The following is an 18,125-nucleotide window of genomic DNA, read 5'->3' on the forward strand; positions in this document are numbered from 1 at the left end:
GGCCCTGTGCTGTATTATACCTGCCTAGAGAACATGGCTCCAGCACCGATGGCTGGCTGCCTGGCTGCAGCTGCTGTCTGCAAGGAGGAGCTGAGGTGCCAAGAGGCCCCTTCCCCAAGGGGAAAAAGGGGCAAGAGCATGCCGTGGATGCCGGGCTGCAGTGCCATACACTGCCAAAGTGGTACCTTCTCTGACAGGGTTGCTACCCTTCAGCATTGGCTATCAGAAGTACAGAGTTTCTGTGCAGTTTGAAGAACTGTGAGGTTTATGGGAAAAAAGGGCAGACTTCTTTCCTGCACACAAAGCAGTGCTATTTTACAGACATTGAACACGCCGAAATGAAAGCTGCTTTGAAACTGCTGATGAAATTCAGCAGGCAGCAGTTATTTTTCTTACTAAGCATTAAATTAATGTTTCAAAGTGTGAACCTTTTATTTGAGTGTCTGACATGTATGAAGAAAAAAGCTTTTGGAAACTTCTAATTTTTGTTTTGGTGCTGATGGACTTTTCCACATTGGCTTGTGCTTTGCCTTGCAGAGTCCTGACCACTGTTTGTTGAGCTCCTCCTTCAGGAGCAGTGATCCCCAGGTCATGCTGGCTTTTCCCTTCTGGGGTGCATTCAGATGCTGCCTTTGTTGCTGGTGTCCTTTTTTTGTCACCAAATTTTCCATGCAGGTGAATGTGCAGTCACGAGTTGTTCAAATGATGATAAGAGTAGCTGAATAGCCTGAGATAAAGTTTATACATGTAGGCCTAGAATTTAGGTTGCTGTTTGCAGTTTGTTCTCTCTCCTTTTTTTATGCTGTTACTCCAGCCAAGACTGATTATGAAGCTAGGTATTTTTAAAGCAAGAATAATTTTATTAATCTTACTAAACCTCGTAGCTGTGAAAATTGAGAACAAGGGACACAGCCTGTTCCTGTGCCATCAAATGATGAACTGGGGACCTGCAGGGCATCAGGGGACCCTCTGTGGTGGACTCAGAGCTGGACCCCTAAGTCCTCATGGGATGTGAGGCTGGCAGAGGTGGGCTATCTCTCAGCGAAGCCCACCTAACGGTGCTCAGCAGTGTGAGTGAGTTTGGGCTGCCTGTCAGGTTGAAGGTGCCTGAGGGGCTCCCAGGTGGTGCTGGCTGATGGCCTCATCCACACTGGCAGCAGCTCCTGGCCCTGAAGCAGGAGGGATGTGCATTCCTCCCCGCACTGAGCTTGTAAGCTGCTTGTGAGTCTTCCCCTTGCACCGTGTGTGACTCATCTGGCCTCCTGCCTGCCCTTCTCTGCACCCTTATCGAAGGAAACTCTGAAATCATCGCGTGCTGGGGGAGCAAACTGCTGGCTCCACTCGCTCGCTGAAGCCGCCTGCAAAAGCACTTGGTTTTCACTTGCCTTGCCCCTGCCTGGGAAGGGTGGCTGCTGGGAAGCTGAAATGAGATGCATCTGATGGCTCTGCAGATCATAAGATATCTCTGTGGGGATTGCTAATGCTCTGCCCCGGATAAGAGTCTGTTGTTTTCGTGTTTGTTTTCCCTGTGTTCGTACGGCTTGTACAGCAGGGAGCTGTGGCTCTTGGAGCACAGCCTCTTCTGCCGCTTACGCCAAAGCAGCCGTGCCAAAAGTTTGCTCGGCTGCTCTCAGAGCCGGGGAGCTCCGCGTGGCCTGAAGTGCTGCAAGGATTTGTGCAGCTCTGCCCTGTCCTTGCTGACCAGCTGCTTTGCACGAGGTTCTCCTGCTCCCCAGGGAAGTGGGCTGCTCAGCCCCTCGTTGACAGCTCGCTTGTCCTGAGGGAGGAGAAAATTAATTTGCTTTCCATGGCTCAACTTTTCGGTTCCTTTATTTTTCAGAGTCTGTCCTTTGTTCAACATGGCTAAGCCTTGTCCCCAGGACTGGGGAAGGCTGGTAGAAAAGCTAGCCTCCATGGGATGGTGATATAAGTAGGTGCAGCAGACGGTCACCTGCGAGCCTCACCCTACTCTGGCTGCCTGTCTGAATTACAGCCCCAGCCCCTGCACTGATGCCCAGCGCCGCAGCCATGGCTCACCTGACACCACCATCCCTGCACCACCAGCAGTCTCGGCGTGCTCTGCTGCTGGGGGCAGGCATATAGCAGCCTCTGCATTTGAAGTTCAAAGAAAGCAGCCATGTGCTGCTGCCCTTGGAGCCCTCTCATAATGGGTTGAGGAGCTGCTGGCCACCCCAGCACAGGAACGCCGGCACCAGCTCGACTGTAGTCTGCATCACCCCGGTCCAGAGCTGTGCCAAGCACACTGCTCGCAGGTGTCGCTTCTTGGCACCCTTGGTTGCTGTGATCAGGTTGGAAATTGTGAAATGCGTTTTCCTCTGCATCACCTTAACTGGAATACAAAAAATAATAGTTTTCTAAATGGTCAGGCTTTGCCAGGAGCTGAATTGTGAACGAAGAAATTCGTATTGTGAGAGTTTGGAGTGAAATAACGTAAGAGACGGGCTGACTGCAGCCACACCGCCAGCAGAGGAGTGTTTGCCAACCCCTTTGGTCTTTTGGGGTGGTGGGAGCTCTTCTTGAAGGCAACTTGTCTGTAAACCTGGGGTTAAAATTTATGGAGAAAACTTCGTCATTTCCCCTCTGATACTGGTTGGATGTCACGACATATATGATTGAGAGAAATTATAGCTGTATTATTTCTTAATGCACATTTCAACACTTTTGCTGATTTCTGAGGCTGCTAATCTTTTTTTAACTTCCATTTCAGTTAGCCACGTGTTCTGGGCTGTCTGCCTCATGTCTTTTTCCAGTTTTGCTGAAGGAACTTCGCCAGCTTTGCAGGGCTACGAGATCGGTTTGAAAGGCCAGAAATAGGCCAGAGGTGAAAAACTGTCCTTTGAGAACTTCAGGCGTTTAAATTGTGGTTTTACCACTCGCTCATTGTGAGGAGCATTAAGTGAAGCACTGATGCCAGTGGTAATTCTGTCGTGTTGCAGTTTGCGGGGAGGGCATGGGTACCAATGCCTATGCTGCCCCTGCCTGGCTTGGCCAGGGAGGAGGCTGTGGCAAAGGGTCCTGCACTTCACAGGGACTTAAGATCGTGGCTATCCTGATATTTCAGAAGCAAAAATCATAAAAACTTAATCTGTACACTGTCCTTTATAAAAACATTAAAAATATGGCTTCAAGTGCCACTCTGCAGGAAACTAGTACAAGCCAGTGATAATCGCTGAGAGAAAGAACGGTGCGTTCCTTGTCTTTGCTTTAAAATGTGGCTTTGCTGCATGCTTGTTTTCCTGATCAATGGCATTGATCACTAATTATGCTGGACAATCAACGTTCCCTTAATCAGAGGTAGGGGAAGAGTGCATCGTTCTCCTCAGAAGCTGTAACTCGCATCACTCTCTTCCAGTTTTCTCCAAAACAAGCCAATATACCCCAAAATGTTGTCCATCCAGCCTCGCTTGCTTCCTTTTTGTTTTGGTTGGTTTGAGCTGATAAGTTGCCTAACTTCTGAAGCGGTTGGTGAGGAGAGCCACAGTCTCCTTCTGCTCACGGCAGCCAGAAAAACCTCAACTTCCTTGATCTTCAGTCTAGCATAATAAAGCTTGCCAGCTTTTCTAAAGCAATACAGGTACAGTATAGCAGGTTTCCATGAGTCAGTAAGGGGGATAAGGCAAGCATGACAAATATATTACATATGTGATAAATGTGAAGAATTGCTATGTTGGTCTTTTTTTTCCTTTTTTTTTTATTCTTTAGTAAATAAAGAAAATAAGCCTTTCGAGCAAGTTTGTGCACTTATGACAAGGTTGCCTGGGCAAGGAAGATAATTTATGAGAATAAAAAAAGGTTTAGGACAGGAAACAGAAACAAGGTAGGGGGGAAAGTGGGCTGGTGATGTGTGAGTTCAGGTAATGGCACAGAGGGCAGATAACCAGCTTGCAAAGCAACAGGCCACTCAGCAGGAAGAGTTACTGAAAAATGCATTTGTACTTGAACTATATAGCCCTGGTCTTTTCCCTGGAGCCTGTGCTAGATCGACTGAGATAGTAAAAGATGAGGCATTTTGTAAAAGACTGTCAATAAAGGACTGATTAGAAATGTAAATATATAACAGAAGTATTAGACATTCAGTAAATTCCTTTGCAAGAGATTTGTAAAGTACAGCTAAATATAGCAAGTTATTTTTAGAAGTTCATGCTAGCCATTTACTTCTGGCAAGTGGAAACCCCATATCAGTGTATGAAGAATGACTTTTGTAAAATATATCAGTATTTATGAATCCCCACAGCATCCAGAAAGCCTTCAAGGGCACTTGCAAACAACTTGCCACGGGTTAATGCAGAGCATCATCTATGCTGTACTGAGACATTTTTTAATTACCTAATGGTAAGCATCTCTCGTTTATGGAGCAACAGGAGTGCTGTTTTCCTCCCAAGATGCTTGTGTAGATTTGGGACTACCTAGAAGGCTGACCGGAAGATTCTTTTTTTCCCTCATCTGAAAAAAATCAACATGTTTTTGTGTTTGAGCAGCTGTAGAGAATTTAGGAGTGTTCTGTGAGTCAGGACTCATTACTCACGTTCCTAATGGCACATCTGGGCTCAGTCAGGGCAGCTTCATGTATTTCAGAGTCAAGGTATTTTGGTGGGACAATGTTTGGGGACTTCATGCGGTTAGCATACGATGCATAAATACAAGAGCTCAGAGAGAATATGGCCCCTTGGCCAAACAGTTTGTGTGTCAGCTCATAAAGCTTTGCTGCAAGTACAGAGAATCCTCTGGAAGTGGTGGGTCGGGTACCGCATCCAGAACCCTATCTCCAGGGTGGCAGTGTGGATATACTTTGTCTCCTTCATGATGCAACTCCCTGGGAAATTCATCAGTGGGGGCTGGTAACAGTGGGCACATTCTTTTCCCTTCAGGGATCATAGCCCTTTCTTTTGCACACTGGAGGAAAAATGATATTTCTCATGTTCTGCACGTGCCATTGCACAGCTCTCCACAAGGAAGTAGAAAATGTTCTGTAGTGACTAAGCAATGGGAAGCAATTTAGGTGCATCCTCAGCTGCTGTGCATCAGAGTCTTGCAACATTTCCCTGAAAAAAATGAATTTCCAGAGCTCAGATCCTAACCCTAAAATTTGTCTTTGGCTTAAAATACTCTTATTTAAGTACAGAATGAACTTTTATTGTCTTTTGTTTGCTTATTTGAAAGAAAAAAATGTGTGCGGCTGGTTTTGATATTTCTGTTTTCAAGCTTGAGAAGAAGAAAGCAAAATACAAAAATGGAGCTTCTCCTTACATTTGGTCTGTTTATTTTCATTGCCATAGCTCAAAATAGTTTTGGATTTTCCTTAGGGATTGTTGAAGCTGTTTTAAGTTGCTCCATGAAGGGCACCTTTGCACTATGGCTGGGTGTTTGTGCAGGTACAGAAGCTTAGGAGTGGCTTGTTCCCCCACGATGATGTCTGCTGGCTGCTCTCCCCCTAACTGCCTCTGCATTAGTGCAGGCAGGGAGACCAGTTAAAGCTGCTTCTCACCTTCCAGTGTAGGCAAGGGCATCCCATCCCCTTCCCGGGGATGAAACAGGGATGCTGTAGCCCCATCATTCAGCTGTTCATGCCTCGCTGTATCTGCCCTCATTTGGAATCCAGTTAAATTAAGGACTGCATTTGCTCTAGAAATGTCACTGGCCAATGATTGCTATGGTGATGAGGTGTGGGATATTGTGTTTTATATTTTTCTCCTTAATTTGCAGTGCGATACACAGGGAGCAATATGTGACTGAGGAGTAGACAAAGGCCTGCTGAACCTGCTGCCCATTTGGCCCCTGAGCTCCTGGAGGAGCAGCAGTTCTCGCCTGGCTGTTTCCTGGGGAGAAGCAGAGCTGGTGCTCGCTCTACCAACTGCTGCACAGCTAACAAATGTACTGTAACTGGGTCAGCAAGGGGATATTTAGGTATGAATAACCTGTGTGAGGGTACTGGCAGGCTGGTCCTGGCAGGTGTGAAGTGTATACTCTGCAACCGCTCTTCCACACAGGAGGAGGTTTTTTGCTGTGGTTTTTTTTTTTAGTTTATTTCTAAAAATCACGCTGCTCCCTCTGCATCTCTCTTGCATCCAACATCACATTTGTCCCTCTGGTTCTAAATGAGACAGTCCAAGCGTGGCCCCCATTTTCTGGTGCACAGAGATCCTGGTAGTCCCCATCACTGTCACCAGTGTGTTGTCACTGGTACTTCTATTTCCACGTACTCAGAGATGTGGTTTCCTCTCTTGGCAAGAAAGGACCATTGCAATCACACAGACAGAAACTTGGAGAAGTGGGGCCCTTCTCTGAGGAGTGTAAAGCTAACTAAAGATGTGCATCTGTGACATCTTGAACATCGCACACCTTCAAGCAGCACCACCGTGCCTCATTCTCCAGCTGTGTCCGTTTGTCCCCATGGCAGCATGAGGTGGTGTGTGGGGCTGCAGCCCCTTGTGGGATCTGTCCTGTGGCAATGGTTTTCTTCTGTTTTAAATTCTAAGCATTGGTGTTTGGGGGGGAAGCGGAACCACAACCTGGTTTAGGGCTTCTGGTTGTAATTGGTGGTTTTTCAGAGGCCTGTGGCTTTTGCAAAGATAGCAACATTTTTTTGTTTGTGGTCTTTGGTTACTGATGGTTGCTGTGAAAGGTTGAAAGCAAAAACCTAGCAGGAGTTCTCATGAGCAGTCTGTGGGGCACATCCTCAATAGCTGCAGTCTCTAGAGGTGTGTTTATATATACATAAATACAACCAAAAAGTTCTTTGTGTACCTCCTAAGACTAGCGTGGCTGTAGCTGGCACTCCTTCCCTCCCTCCTGCCAGGCACAGCTTGGCTGGGGTTATTCTGTGCAGAGAGATGGGAGTTTATTTTTGCTAGAAGAGTAAATTATTGTAACTGCAAATTGTGAAAGTTGGCATTGCTTAATGAATGCTGTAAGGAAGAAGAGTCCTAGAGGATTCCTGGTCAAATTCATTTTGGTGCATTTCCACAGAAACAGGCTGAGCTGTACCAAGAGCAGGCAGGGTCCTTTAGGGCTGCCGGGCAGTGCTGAGGCTTTGCATGCCGTTTGAGGTGATATCCCTGCCTTGGAAGCACAGTGTTATTCCTTCAGTGACAGTCTGGCTCTGCACATGCATTCCTGGTGCTGTGTGAGCGGGGCAACCCTGCAGCTGCCTCTCTCCAGCCCGGACCCTCTCCCTCCTGCCAGGCTTTGGGTGTGCAAAGTAGGGGGCATTTTACAGCCATGTGTTTGTATTGGGAGGGAAAAGATTTCTGAGTGGCTGTTAAAACAAGGGAGAATAAGGGCTTATCTGTCCCAGTGTGGAGATTTAGCCCTGTTTTTCCACACAGCTGATCTCTTCCTGCCCAGCTCCAGCTGCTGACCTTGGTGGCCCCTTCCAGCTGTCACACTGCTTTCCTGTGGCCATGGCTCATCCCTTTCTCCCCAGCCACCACTGTCCTGGCCCATCCCCTGGTGTCACCGTGACGCAGGCCAAGTGCCACCGAGGGAAGGGGCAGTTTCTTGATGAGTGTCTCTGAGCAGCATGTGGTGATGCTCTGCACCAGGCCCTCGTGCTGTCCTGGCTGCTGGGCCCTGCAGGGACACAGACCCTGGTGTCAGCATCTTGTGTTCCCTCGGCAGCTGCTGCCAGCTGCACCACTGTGGCGGGGTCAGCTGCCAGAGTGGTCCCTACATTAATTTCCCAATAAACACCCCATCATTATAACACCACCCATAATACCGTAGCAGTATCTGATGCTGCCTGTCCTGCATGTATGTATATATATAGGATTTGTTAGAAGCTGGTGTTCAGCCAAGACTCTGTACGTGTACAGGGACGAGTCACGTTGGTCTGTAGGAGTCTGGTTTCCATTAAGTGCTCCGCAGGAGCCACGCCAGGCGTTCGCAGCACTGGCTCTCCCTCTGGCTTGTCCTCTCCTTTCCTAACCCTACATCTTCCACATTTTTTTTTTTTCTGTGGTGGGGTCTGCACAGTGCCAGGTGGCTTCCCTGGCCACCCCAGGGATGGCCTTGGTGGCTGTCACCTCGGTGTGGGACAGCAGGGATGGCCATCCACCTTCAGCCACCATTAGCTCTGGGCAGCGCAGCAGGGTGGAATGCACATGATCGCTGCTGGCAGCTGGGGTTTCCTATATCCGACTGCTGAAGGTGGGGATGAGTATGGCTCCCCGAAATAAGAATTCCTTGTCCCAGGCAAACCCAAACAGCACTGGAGTAATTAAGGGGCGCTCATTATTATTTTTTTTTTCCCCACTATGTAGCTAATGTGAGATGTGGCTTATAGCATGTCCACTTGGATTTCCTTCTGCTAGACAATTAGCAGATAAACTTTCTGGCCAGTCAAAATTTTCAAAGGAAAATGTACCTTAAATCAGCTATACTGTTTCTTTTTTTCTGGTTAAAATAGATTGTGTTTGGATTTTTCAAACCTTTGCCCTACTCCCTGTTACTATAAAAGCAAAAGGCAAGCAGCTTGCCAAGGACCATTTCTCTGATGCTGGGGCTAAATGCTGTGCTGACACACACGATGGAAAAACGGTGCGTGCAAACCCTCTGTCCCTGCCAGGCGCTGTGAGTGGGATTTGTGTGTGCAGCCATGCTCCTGGCTCACAGGGATGTACACAGCCAGAGCTGGCTGGTGCCTCCTCACCACCCCCGCAGCCAGCACACGTGGAGGGGACAGACAGATGCTGGCTGGGGGTGTGGGAGGGTGGGATGCGATGAGCCTCGGGTACCGCTGGCTTTTGGACGTGCTGCTCAGGGACTTGGCGCTGGGTTCGGTGGGTGTTCAAATGGAGTGATTGAAGTTCACCCACTAATCAACGAAGCCAAGGAGCGAGGAGGGGCTAGATGGGGGCCATCAGCAGCATCCAGGGAAGATGATGAGGGTTTGCAGAGGGATGAACAGATTCCCCTGAGCGACAGCCGAATGAGAGCCTCTGGCCAAGCCTGAAGCGAATGCTGAGGGGACTGAGAGCGAATTATTTGCTGAGGTTTTCCATCAAGTCAATGACATCATTCTGTGCTGGAGTTCACCCATTTACACACTCTCAGCCCCCCAGCAGCTGTGGGTAAATAGCGACATTCAGGCCTGAATCTGCCCATTCAGGAACAAAGGTCTGACCCATCAGAGGAAACTGCTGAACGAGGCTTTTGAGGGGAAAACGGGGACTGTGCACTCTGAGGCTGTGCTTCTCCCCAGGCCAGGGACCTGGCTGTCCCCGCATGCCATGCTTGCTCAGGGGCCCTCGAGTGCTCCTGACCTAGGGACAGGGGAAGCAGAGCAGTCTGGGGACCTGTCGGGATCCTGCACAGGCCACTTGATTTTTTTCCCCAATGCCCAGTTCAGTGTTGTCCAATTCTTCTTTCCCCTCCGTAGCAGTGTTTTGGAAAACTCCATGTTTGCCACCATGGTCATAAGTTCTTCTGTCACTGAGTCTGCAACGGAAAAGAATTAACAAAAATATACCCAGAATCACCATTTTTCTCAGGCTAGAAATGCAGGGGGGTAGGCTGTACTGTGCAGACACAGTTCCTCACCAATTCAGATCTCATTTTTGGCCATTACTTTCCGCCTAGATTTTAACAACTGATGCCGAAAATGATGGTGTGTGTCTTAATTTTTTTAGACAAACAGACAAATTAAAAAAAAGCACCCATGTGCACAGAGTTGCTCTGTTGCAGCAATCTTTCCCCTGGTTTGGCAAAGCAGGGGACTGTGAGCTGGTTGCACGTTAATGCCTGTGCTGTGATGTCTGCTACACTTTTGCAGTTTCCTGAATTTCAGAAAGTGCTGTCTCCAGTGGATCCCCCCAAAGGAATCCAGCCTGGGACTGTGCCTATAGCTGTAGTCCAAAATTAGGGAAAATAGCAATGCAAATCAAAGTATAAAATTATTCCTTTACTTTTGTTTTATTGTCTACACTCTGTTCCCTAAGGTTAAGCAAGTTCAGCCTCCTTCTGTTTGTATCTCAGGTATTTGCTGTTGGAGAAAGACTTAACGCCCCCAAAAAGCACGTAACTGTGCAGGAAGATGTGGTTGGTGTGAGACTATCAAATACATTGCATCTCCCTCTTGTGCTCTGCCAGTGGGAAAAGGACTTGGTTTCTTGTGCAGTGAAGTGTTACCTGTGGCTGTTGCAGCTGTCACCATATGGGTGATTTTGGCACTGGGGTCTGCTGCATTGTCACTGCCCTGTCCCAGCGGCAGCTCCTCTGCCAATGTCAGCAGACGCCTTCACAACAACGAAGCCACTAATGAAGCTGTGAAGCAGCCGCACAGGGCACAAAGACACAAAGGATCCTTTTGGCTAGAAAATTCTGTGGGAAGTCCAAAAATAATTTGGGCTGAGCTACAACCGCCATCAGGAAGTGTCTTTGCTTCAAGAGTGAGCGTTTCTTCACCAGCGAGACAGGAGCAGGTCCCTGGGCCATCTGCAGATTCTCTGACGAGCATAGCTTGAGCCCCCCAAGGGCCTGCTTGTGTCTGTGACCCCCTAAAGAGGAGCAGTTATTTTGAATCCTGTCTTCTTCCCCACGTTTATCTTCTGAGTCTACAGATTCTCCTCCCGTATAATGAAAAAATTTACTCTGAACAGTGACAAGCCTGTCTGACAGCCTCTGTGCTCTGAGGAGCTGTGCAGATGCATGTGTGGCACCGGGGATATCTACTTCTCTGGAAACGTTCCTGCAGGGCTGGTGAATGCTGCATGTGAAGCTGCATGTTTTCCTGCAGAGGAAACGTGTCAGTGTCTCTTTTTGTACGTAGCAGGACATGAGGCTATTGGTCGGCTGTTTGTATGATTTGGTGCATCATTAGTATTGCAGAAGCATTTTCAACAACACTGAGAAAGAAAAAGAAAACAAAACAAATGCTCTCTGCAGCCTCTAACGGATATTAACATTGCAACCTCTTCTGAAGTGCTTAAATTCATAATGCATATGGATTTTTCTAACAGCCTCACTATGGTTTTGTTCCATTTAGGCTAAATTTCTAAGACTTGCTGCTTCTGTGTAACAATTGCAAAAATATACAGTCTTACTGCTCTATTCTTTTCCAGGTTACTCATCGGCAGTACAGAAATTCTCCCAGACTTTGCAGTCATTTCAGTTCGACTTTATTGGTGACACACTAACGGATGATGAGATTAATATTGGTAAGTCTTCTTTTTCATCCAAACTTTCAGTAATTGAGAAAGTCTATTCCTTCTTTAGGTGTTTGCCTGTGCTGATGGTTGTTAAACAGCATCAGGAGCCGGGTTCCTCAGATGCTAGTCAGCTATTCCATTGCATATTTTACAAAGTTGTACTTTCATGGGTAGAGTTTCACATTCCCAGTTCAGCGGATAATTTGTGGAGGTTTTCCATAGCTCCAGCCTTGCTCTGTGCTGCCAGGCACTGGGGAGGATGTCAACACGATGCTGGCATCCCAGCAAGTCCCACTTCCCAGTGCTGCAGATGGAGTGGGAGCTCATGTGGCACTGAGCATTGGTCACAGCTCCCCATCCAGGTGGGTGCTGCTCCTAAAGCTACCTTCGCTCTCTGCTGAAAGCGCCTTACAAAAACAAAGCTGCCCCGTGGTGCCCTGAAAAAGGGATGAGGCTGCAAACTGCTGGGAAAAATGAATGGCTGGATGTGGTGTTGTGTGGAAAATAATCACCAGTCTCTGCAGCAGGGGAGCCTGTGGCATGAGCATTGTACTACTTCCCAAAACTAATCTGTTTCGGGATTAGCAATGCTAAAGCCGTTTTACATCCCTGCCAGCCTGGTGCAACTGTGCAGGTTACACAGCTGCTAGCTGCACTCAGGGAGCTAAGCTGAATGGCCTAAGTGTCCTAAACCCAGTGCTTTTCAAATCAACCCTGCTCTTGGCTTAGCTAGTGCTGTTGCATGGCCAGGGCAGGGATGTGGGTGCTGCAGTGGTGGCGGCAGCAGGGCAACTGGCAGGAGGGACAACAGCCCTGAGGGTCTGACCCTGGCCCATGGGACAAAACCCTGGGGGAACCTGAGGGAATGGGGCTGCCCATGGTGGGGGGCACAGGGCGTTAGCCAGGCTGCTCCTGGGGGCAGAACATAGGAAAAAGAACACCTAAAAAAAGTGCTTTTGTCAGTCTGTTGTTGAAGAGCAACTGCAAGTGTGATATTGCTGATGTCAGGTCTCTCGGCCATCATTGAAAGGGGAAGGAAGTAAAGCCTGTTCTCTGGGTTTTATTTAAAGCAATTTAAAGCAGATTGTAGCTTGCCCTTCAATATCTGGTTTCCTTTATGGAAAGTCTCTAGGTGAAGCCCGCTGGAAATGAGTCAGCCTCCAAATCTAATGTCAAGAGAAGTGCTGAGTTTCTGAATGCATCTGAATAAGGGAGGGGAAAACATTGCCTTTTAAAAGCTCCTTCTGGGAGCAGAGGGATCTGAAGCAAACAGCTGCCCAAGGAAAGGAGCATCCCTTCTCCTGGCTAGAAGGGACAAAGCTCGACATCCCATGCTCTTGCACTGCCTGGCTGTGGGAGGGGAGCAGAGCCCGGTGCAGTGAGACAGTGTGGTGGGGCCGTGGCACTCGTCAGGCAAGGAAGACTGCTGGAAGTGGCAGAGGATAATAGGGGGATTGCAGGCAGAGGAGAGCAAGAAGAGATCACAGCAAATGTAAAACACTGTGGTGAAACTGTGTTTCTCTACTTCTGTTTTTGTTGGGGAATATTTGCTTTGCCTCATCAAGGATTGGTCCCTGGTTTCCCCTGTGAAAAAACCTGTGCTGTGTTCCTCCTCCCACACCAAACCCTGCAGTGTCTGCTGGGGCTGAGCCGCTTTGCAAGGCTCTCTTATTCCTGCAACAGTAGCAGGGTGTTGACATCTCCATAGCAGCTTCTGTCTCCTGCAAGGGTTCCAGAGACTTGTGTGGGAGCATAGGAGCTTGTTTGATGTGCAGGATATGGGAAAGAAGCAAAACATTCAAAAGCACTTCTTATCATACTTCAGGGAAGGTGTTTGATCTGTAAATATAACTGGTGGTACACTTCTTTCTTTTTATGTAGGCAGAGGGCAGGCTGACACCTCTGCATGTCAGGTGATGTCTTTGAACACTGCAAGTGTGGGTCATGACAGACACTGGATTGATGTCGTCAGTTGTGAGCAGCGCTTTCCCCCAGAGATGTTAATAGTTACAGACGCACCCACCTTACACAGTGGCTGCGGTCCCTCCTTTAGACACCTGTGTGGGACCCAAATCAGCAGCTCCTTCAGAGATGAACGGAGCAATGAAATCGGATGGCATGTTCTGTCCCTCCCAGGCATGGGAACCAGAAATCTTCTGGTTGTAAGCAGCTGATGTTCCTGGCATGCTTCTGGCCTGGGCCAGCTGAGTCACTCCCAGGTGGTTCCCAGGTGTGGCTTGGCAGGCAGTGGTTGCAGACAGCCTCCCTGCTCTGTTCTGCAAGGGTTTGCAAGTGCTGACCCAGGCCAGTAGCATGGGTCCACCCCAGTGCTCTTGGACACTGCTGGCCTGGCAGCAGGGTGTAGCCTGAGCCACATGTTTGTGGTGCAAGGACAAATCCAGTGGGTTGCTCTGTGACTACAGACAGGAAATGTGTGCATGGGCTCTTCCTGTACAGCAAAAAAAACCCAATCAAAACCCATCTAGTGCAAATTTTAGGCACTGACATTTTCGCTGTAAGTTCAGGGCAGGATTCTCTTTCTCCCTGTCATAATTCCTTTCCTGGCTTGGGCTCCTGGTGTCTGCACACACTTCAGGTTTTACATTGTCCTGAGTAACCACAGTGAAAGTCAGCATGTCAGCCCTTTGGTCAAATGTAATGAACTATTAGGACATTGCATGTGCTGGGCTTTGAAGCTCTTGCTCTGATAGAGAACTCAGAAATTACTGACTCATCAAGAAGGTTATGTTTTGATGATGCCAGCTGAGGCACTGTGTCACGAGGCTGTGGTTTTTCCTTTCTGTGTCTGTCTCAGCAACTGCAGAGTGAAACCTCTTAATGCTGGAAGTTTGTACTCGCTGGCTGCGCAGCAGCATTACAGCTGTTTTTTAGCAGAAGGACAGGTATTCCTCCTAAGGTACCAGCTGTGGATGAGGGGAGAGGGCCCTCAGCTTGCAGGTGGAGCACAAATGCATCCTTTTCCCCTATCTGTGGTATGAGCTATTACTGTACATGCCTCACTATAAGCCTGATTTGTTCCTTCATGTGTTATCCCTGCCAAGCCAGGCATGCTGGAGCTCTGGATGCCATCCTGCTCAAGAGCTGTGATGTCAGCCAGGTGCTTCTGAGGTTCTTTGGTTCATTCTCAGACAGTCTTTAAATTGCTTACCAGTTTTGAAGTGCTTCCGTGTGCTTCACAGCCAGTGCAGGGTCTGAACTGCAAGCCTAAGAACTCCTGTAGGTTTTACAAAGCCATTTTGTACTTAACACAGGGCAGAGCAAGGGTGCTTATGAAGCTCACTGGACCGGTCGGTCCCCAGCTTCGAGCCAAGTAGGGTGCGGCTCCCACTGCACAAAGGTGGTGAGTGGCACTGTGGGAACCTTTGTGAGCCAGCTCCCAGGTAGCTCCTAGGTTTGGTGCGGCAATTAGGTTATTCCCCACAGGCATTCAGCACACAGCCACACTGTATGTGTAGGCAGACGCTTGCCCAGCCTTGTCTTACAGCCTTCTGGAGAACCAAGACTTCTGTAGTGCTTCTCATTTCAGTGCTGTTCTGGTGAGAGAGGTTTTCTCCTCTGCCACAAATTCAGCCCCTTCCTGTGTTCTCCTGTGATGGGCAGAGACAAGGACTGAGTGTTCCCTCCTGGTGATAGTCCTTGGTGTGGGTGTTACAGATTTGCTAGTAAGTTAGAATTAATTGACTTTATTTGATTTTATAAAATCATTTTTAATAGAAGTATAGAGGGATAAGAAATATATTTTGATGAAACTTGTAGTTGCACAGTAAAAGCTGCTATGAAATCCTTTGTACAGTCCTGTACCAAGGCCAGAAGAATGGGCTAGAATCATTGTTTAAAACTTAGGTAACAAATTTGGGATTTTACAGATTTCTTTGTATTTGACTAGTCTTCTGTATGTAGAAAGTGTATTGAAATGTCAGAACATAGAATTAATGGGAACTGGGGAGAGTCGACTAGAACAACTTGTAGTTACCTGCCAAGAAACCGTGAACTTTAGTAAAAGGTAATTCCGGCAGGGGGAGATCGCGACCACTGACTCATATACCACCTACCCAAATTGTACTCCAGACCCATTTCTAGACTTTTCTAACCTTTACTGCACAGAATCGCATATAGGAGGAGGGTGTGTTAATGATTTTTGGGAAATATTATGATTATGCATGAATATTTAATGAATATGTATGAATAAGTTCTGTATATGGTGTATGATTCTGAAGCTTGGTGTGCGTTGATCGTGAGGAGACTCGCTCTCATACCCGGCCGTCAATAAAGAAGAGTCTGCTTATCTATATCACATTGGTGTTGATAAGTTCTTCATTCCGAGATTTCGGTGACATGGGGAGACCCCACCACTCCTACCTTGTCTTTTTTTTCCTCCCAGGCTAAATAAACGTTGTTGTTTCAGTTTGTTAAAGGACAGGTTTCATGTTATTTTTGCTGTAGTTGGACTCTAAGAAGTGGTGATCAATGAGATATTTTTGTTTAATTTTTAACGTTTTAGGGAGTGATGTCAATGTCTATAACCATTTCTACACCTGCTGCCACTCCTTTGTAGGTACATGGACTTTGTGCTTCTTGTAGCTGAATGTAATCTTTGTCATTCTGGGCTGTTTTCATTTGACAGATTTGTCTTGGTCCTAGCAAGCACCTGCAGCTCTTCCAGCTTGGGCAGAGGTGCCGGGCCTGTTCTGGCACTGCCGGCAGCCATCCAGGCAGCCCCATCCTGCCCACAGTCCTCCGCTGTGGCAGAGCCTGTCGTGTTGCGGTCCCTGCTGCCCCAGGCTGCCCTTTCCTCTGTTTGCCCCTTCCCTGCTGCCTGCCTTACCAGCTTTGTAGCATAGTGCCTAATGACAGATAATTAACATTGTCTTCCCTTCCCAGGGCGCTGGCTCCCTCGTTGCTCCAGCCGGGAGGCCCACCTCCCCAGTGCATAAATCAGTACTCCTCATGGCCAACCTTCACCGATGTCCTTGCCTCACTCAGTTTCTGCGAAAAGGGGCCACCTCTTCTCCATTTTTTGGCAAGCCTTTAGTTGGTGATTCTGGGGGACAGCCAGATTTGGGTACCCTAACGTGTGTCCTGTGCTCCAGTGCCACATCACGGCTCCACTGACCAGCCTCTTCTTTTCTTTACAGCTGAGTCCTTTAAGGAGTTTGCAGAGCTGCTCCATGAGGTAGAGCTGGAGAGGTCCATGATGGTAAGATGATCTGAAATGTGCTCTGGTAATTACTGCCTCGTCACAATGTTTAAATCCTAAATCACGGCCAAATGGCACCACATACGTTGGTGTGACATTTCCCATCAGAGGGAAGCTGGGAGCACTGGAAGTGTTGTGCTTTGAACCACAACTGGTTCACAGTGCCATGGCCGTGGGCCCTGAGCAGCAAAGGGGAGGTGCTGGGCAGGGAGGGCAAGAGGTTGTCCCACTCAGTGTCCAAAACCTCTCCTGCATGCCAGGAAGACATGCAGTCCCAGGATCCTGCCATCTGCAGCAGGTTGCTCTGCAGAGCCAGGTGTGTTTGAGCTGGTAACAAGCTGGTTTTGTGATGAAACAAAGTGTTAAAGAATAAGAAGCGTGATGTATTTTGAGCATCATTTTTGCCAGGTGCAAGCACGCTGGTCCCCCCGTGCCCCTGCTCTTGCCAGCACAGCTCTGGTTGGGCGACATGCTGCCTTCAGTCCCTTGCTGCATTGTGCTCTCTGCCCCTCCACAGCAAGTGTTGGCTTCCCGTTTCACTCCTAATTCCAGGAAATACACGAAGGTTAGGTTTGGTAGAGAGCTTTTACAGCATGCCAGGAATGTGCTGCTTGGCTCTGCTTCCCTCTGCCTCGTGCAGCAATGAGAGCTCGTGCCAGGCTGCTGGCTTGGCCAGTGCCGCAGGGGTGGCTGTGCCAGTGGGATGCCACCAGCCGCTCTGCAGGTCCACAGGCAATCAGGGAACAGGATGAAACTGGTAAGAGGCTGGACGAAATCATTAGGGTATTTCTTTATTAGTTACATCCCAGGTACAATGGCTCCTTTGGCAGTGGATAAGTGGGTCGAAGGAATTGTTTCGGGGATCATGGATGCTCTCCAACTTTTCTAAAGATATTTTTTTTCCCCCTCCACTTGTAGGACCAGTTCTTTACAGTAGCTCACTCAGGAGATTTCATTGTCACCGTGTTCATCAGCTTTAAATTACCTAAACAGCTGTGGCAGTGTAGTGTTGTATCCCCTTCTCTGGAGCATGGGAGAGAGCTTGTTGCAGTAGAAGTGGGGATGGGAAGAGACTGCAAGTCATTTCCCTGTGTCAAGGTGGAGTTGGAGCCAGTGATACAAACTGGGGTGCATTTGCTTGTGGATTCATGGAGAGGGAGCACAGAATATGTCCCAGGAAAAGCATCTTTCAGACATCTGACAGGACTGGAAGAGACACGCGCTGGCTTTCCTTTTTCCCTAGCTGTCATTGTTATTCTTTTGCCATGACAGATAACCTGCTGTCATTCGTCTTCTTGGCTGGATCTCAGGAGAAGGAAAGCTCATCATTTATTTGAGAGACATGTTGTTAGAGCCATCAAGCTCAGTGCTGTTTGTGGTGAGAAACACCAGACCATGAGAAAGCCATGGTGGGCAGCCAGCCCCAGCCTGCTGCAGCCCTGCCTTCTGCTCGTGTGAGCTTGCGGCCTTCATCACACCTTCTCTGAGAAGCAGCTCCTGCCCGTCACGGTCTTGCTGAGCTCTTATGGATTTTTTAGCATTGGAAAACGGCTCATTTCAGGACTGCAGCAGCCACTTTCTGACAGTGTACTCACCAGTATGAGCATCTGCTGTGGTCACTGGGAGATGCTAGCAACTGAGCACATCTTGCCTCCAGAATCTTACCCATCACAGCTTCACATTAAAGACAAGGGCAGATGCTGTTGTGGAAAGCAGGGCTAGTGCAGTGGTGTGCCTTGGTG

The 18,125-nt window shown here is 48.3% G+C and overlaps 1 protein-coding gene across 3 annotated transcripts in view; it reads left to right on the forward strand.

Moving 5' to 3' along the window:
- OPHN1 (oligophrenin 1) overlaps positions 1 to 18,125 on the forward strand; it is a 68,204-nt gene that overhangs the window by 9,658 nt on the left and 40,421 nt on the right. For all 3 annotated transcript variants that reach the window (XM_055818416.1, XM_055818418.1, XM_055818417.1), the window contains exons 2-3: positions 11,079 to 11,174; positions 16,322 to 16,383. In XM_055818416.1, the coding sequence (XP_055674391.1) occupies positions 11,079 to 11,174; positions 16,322 to 16,383 (158 nt within the window). The remainder of the gene's footprint in view (positions 1 to 11,078; positions 11,175 to 16,321; positions 16,384 to 18,125) is intronic.

The sequence above is a fragment of the Falco peregrinus genome, chromosome 13 (assembly GCF_023634155.1).
Source record: "Falco peregrinus isolate bFalPer1 chromosome 13, bFalPer1.pri, whole genome shotgun sequence".
In the NCBI taxonomy this organism is placed as follows: domain Eukaryota; kingdom Metazoa; phylum Chordata; class Aves; order Falconiformes; family Falconidae; genus Falco; species Falco peregrinus.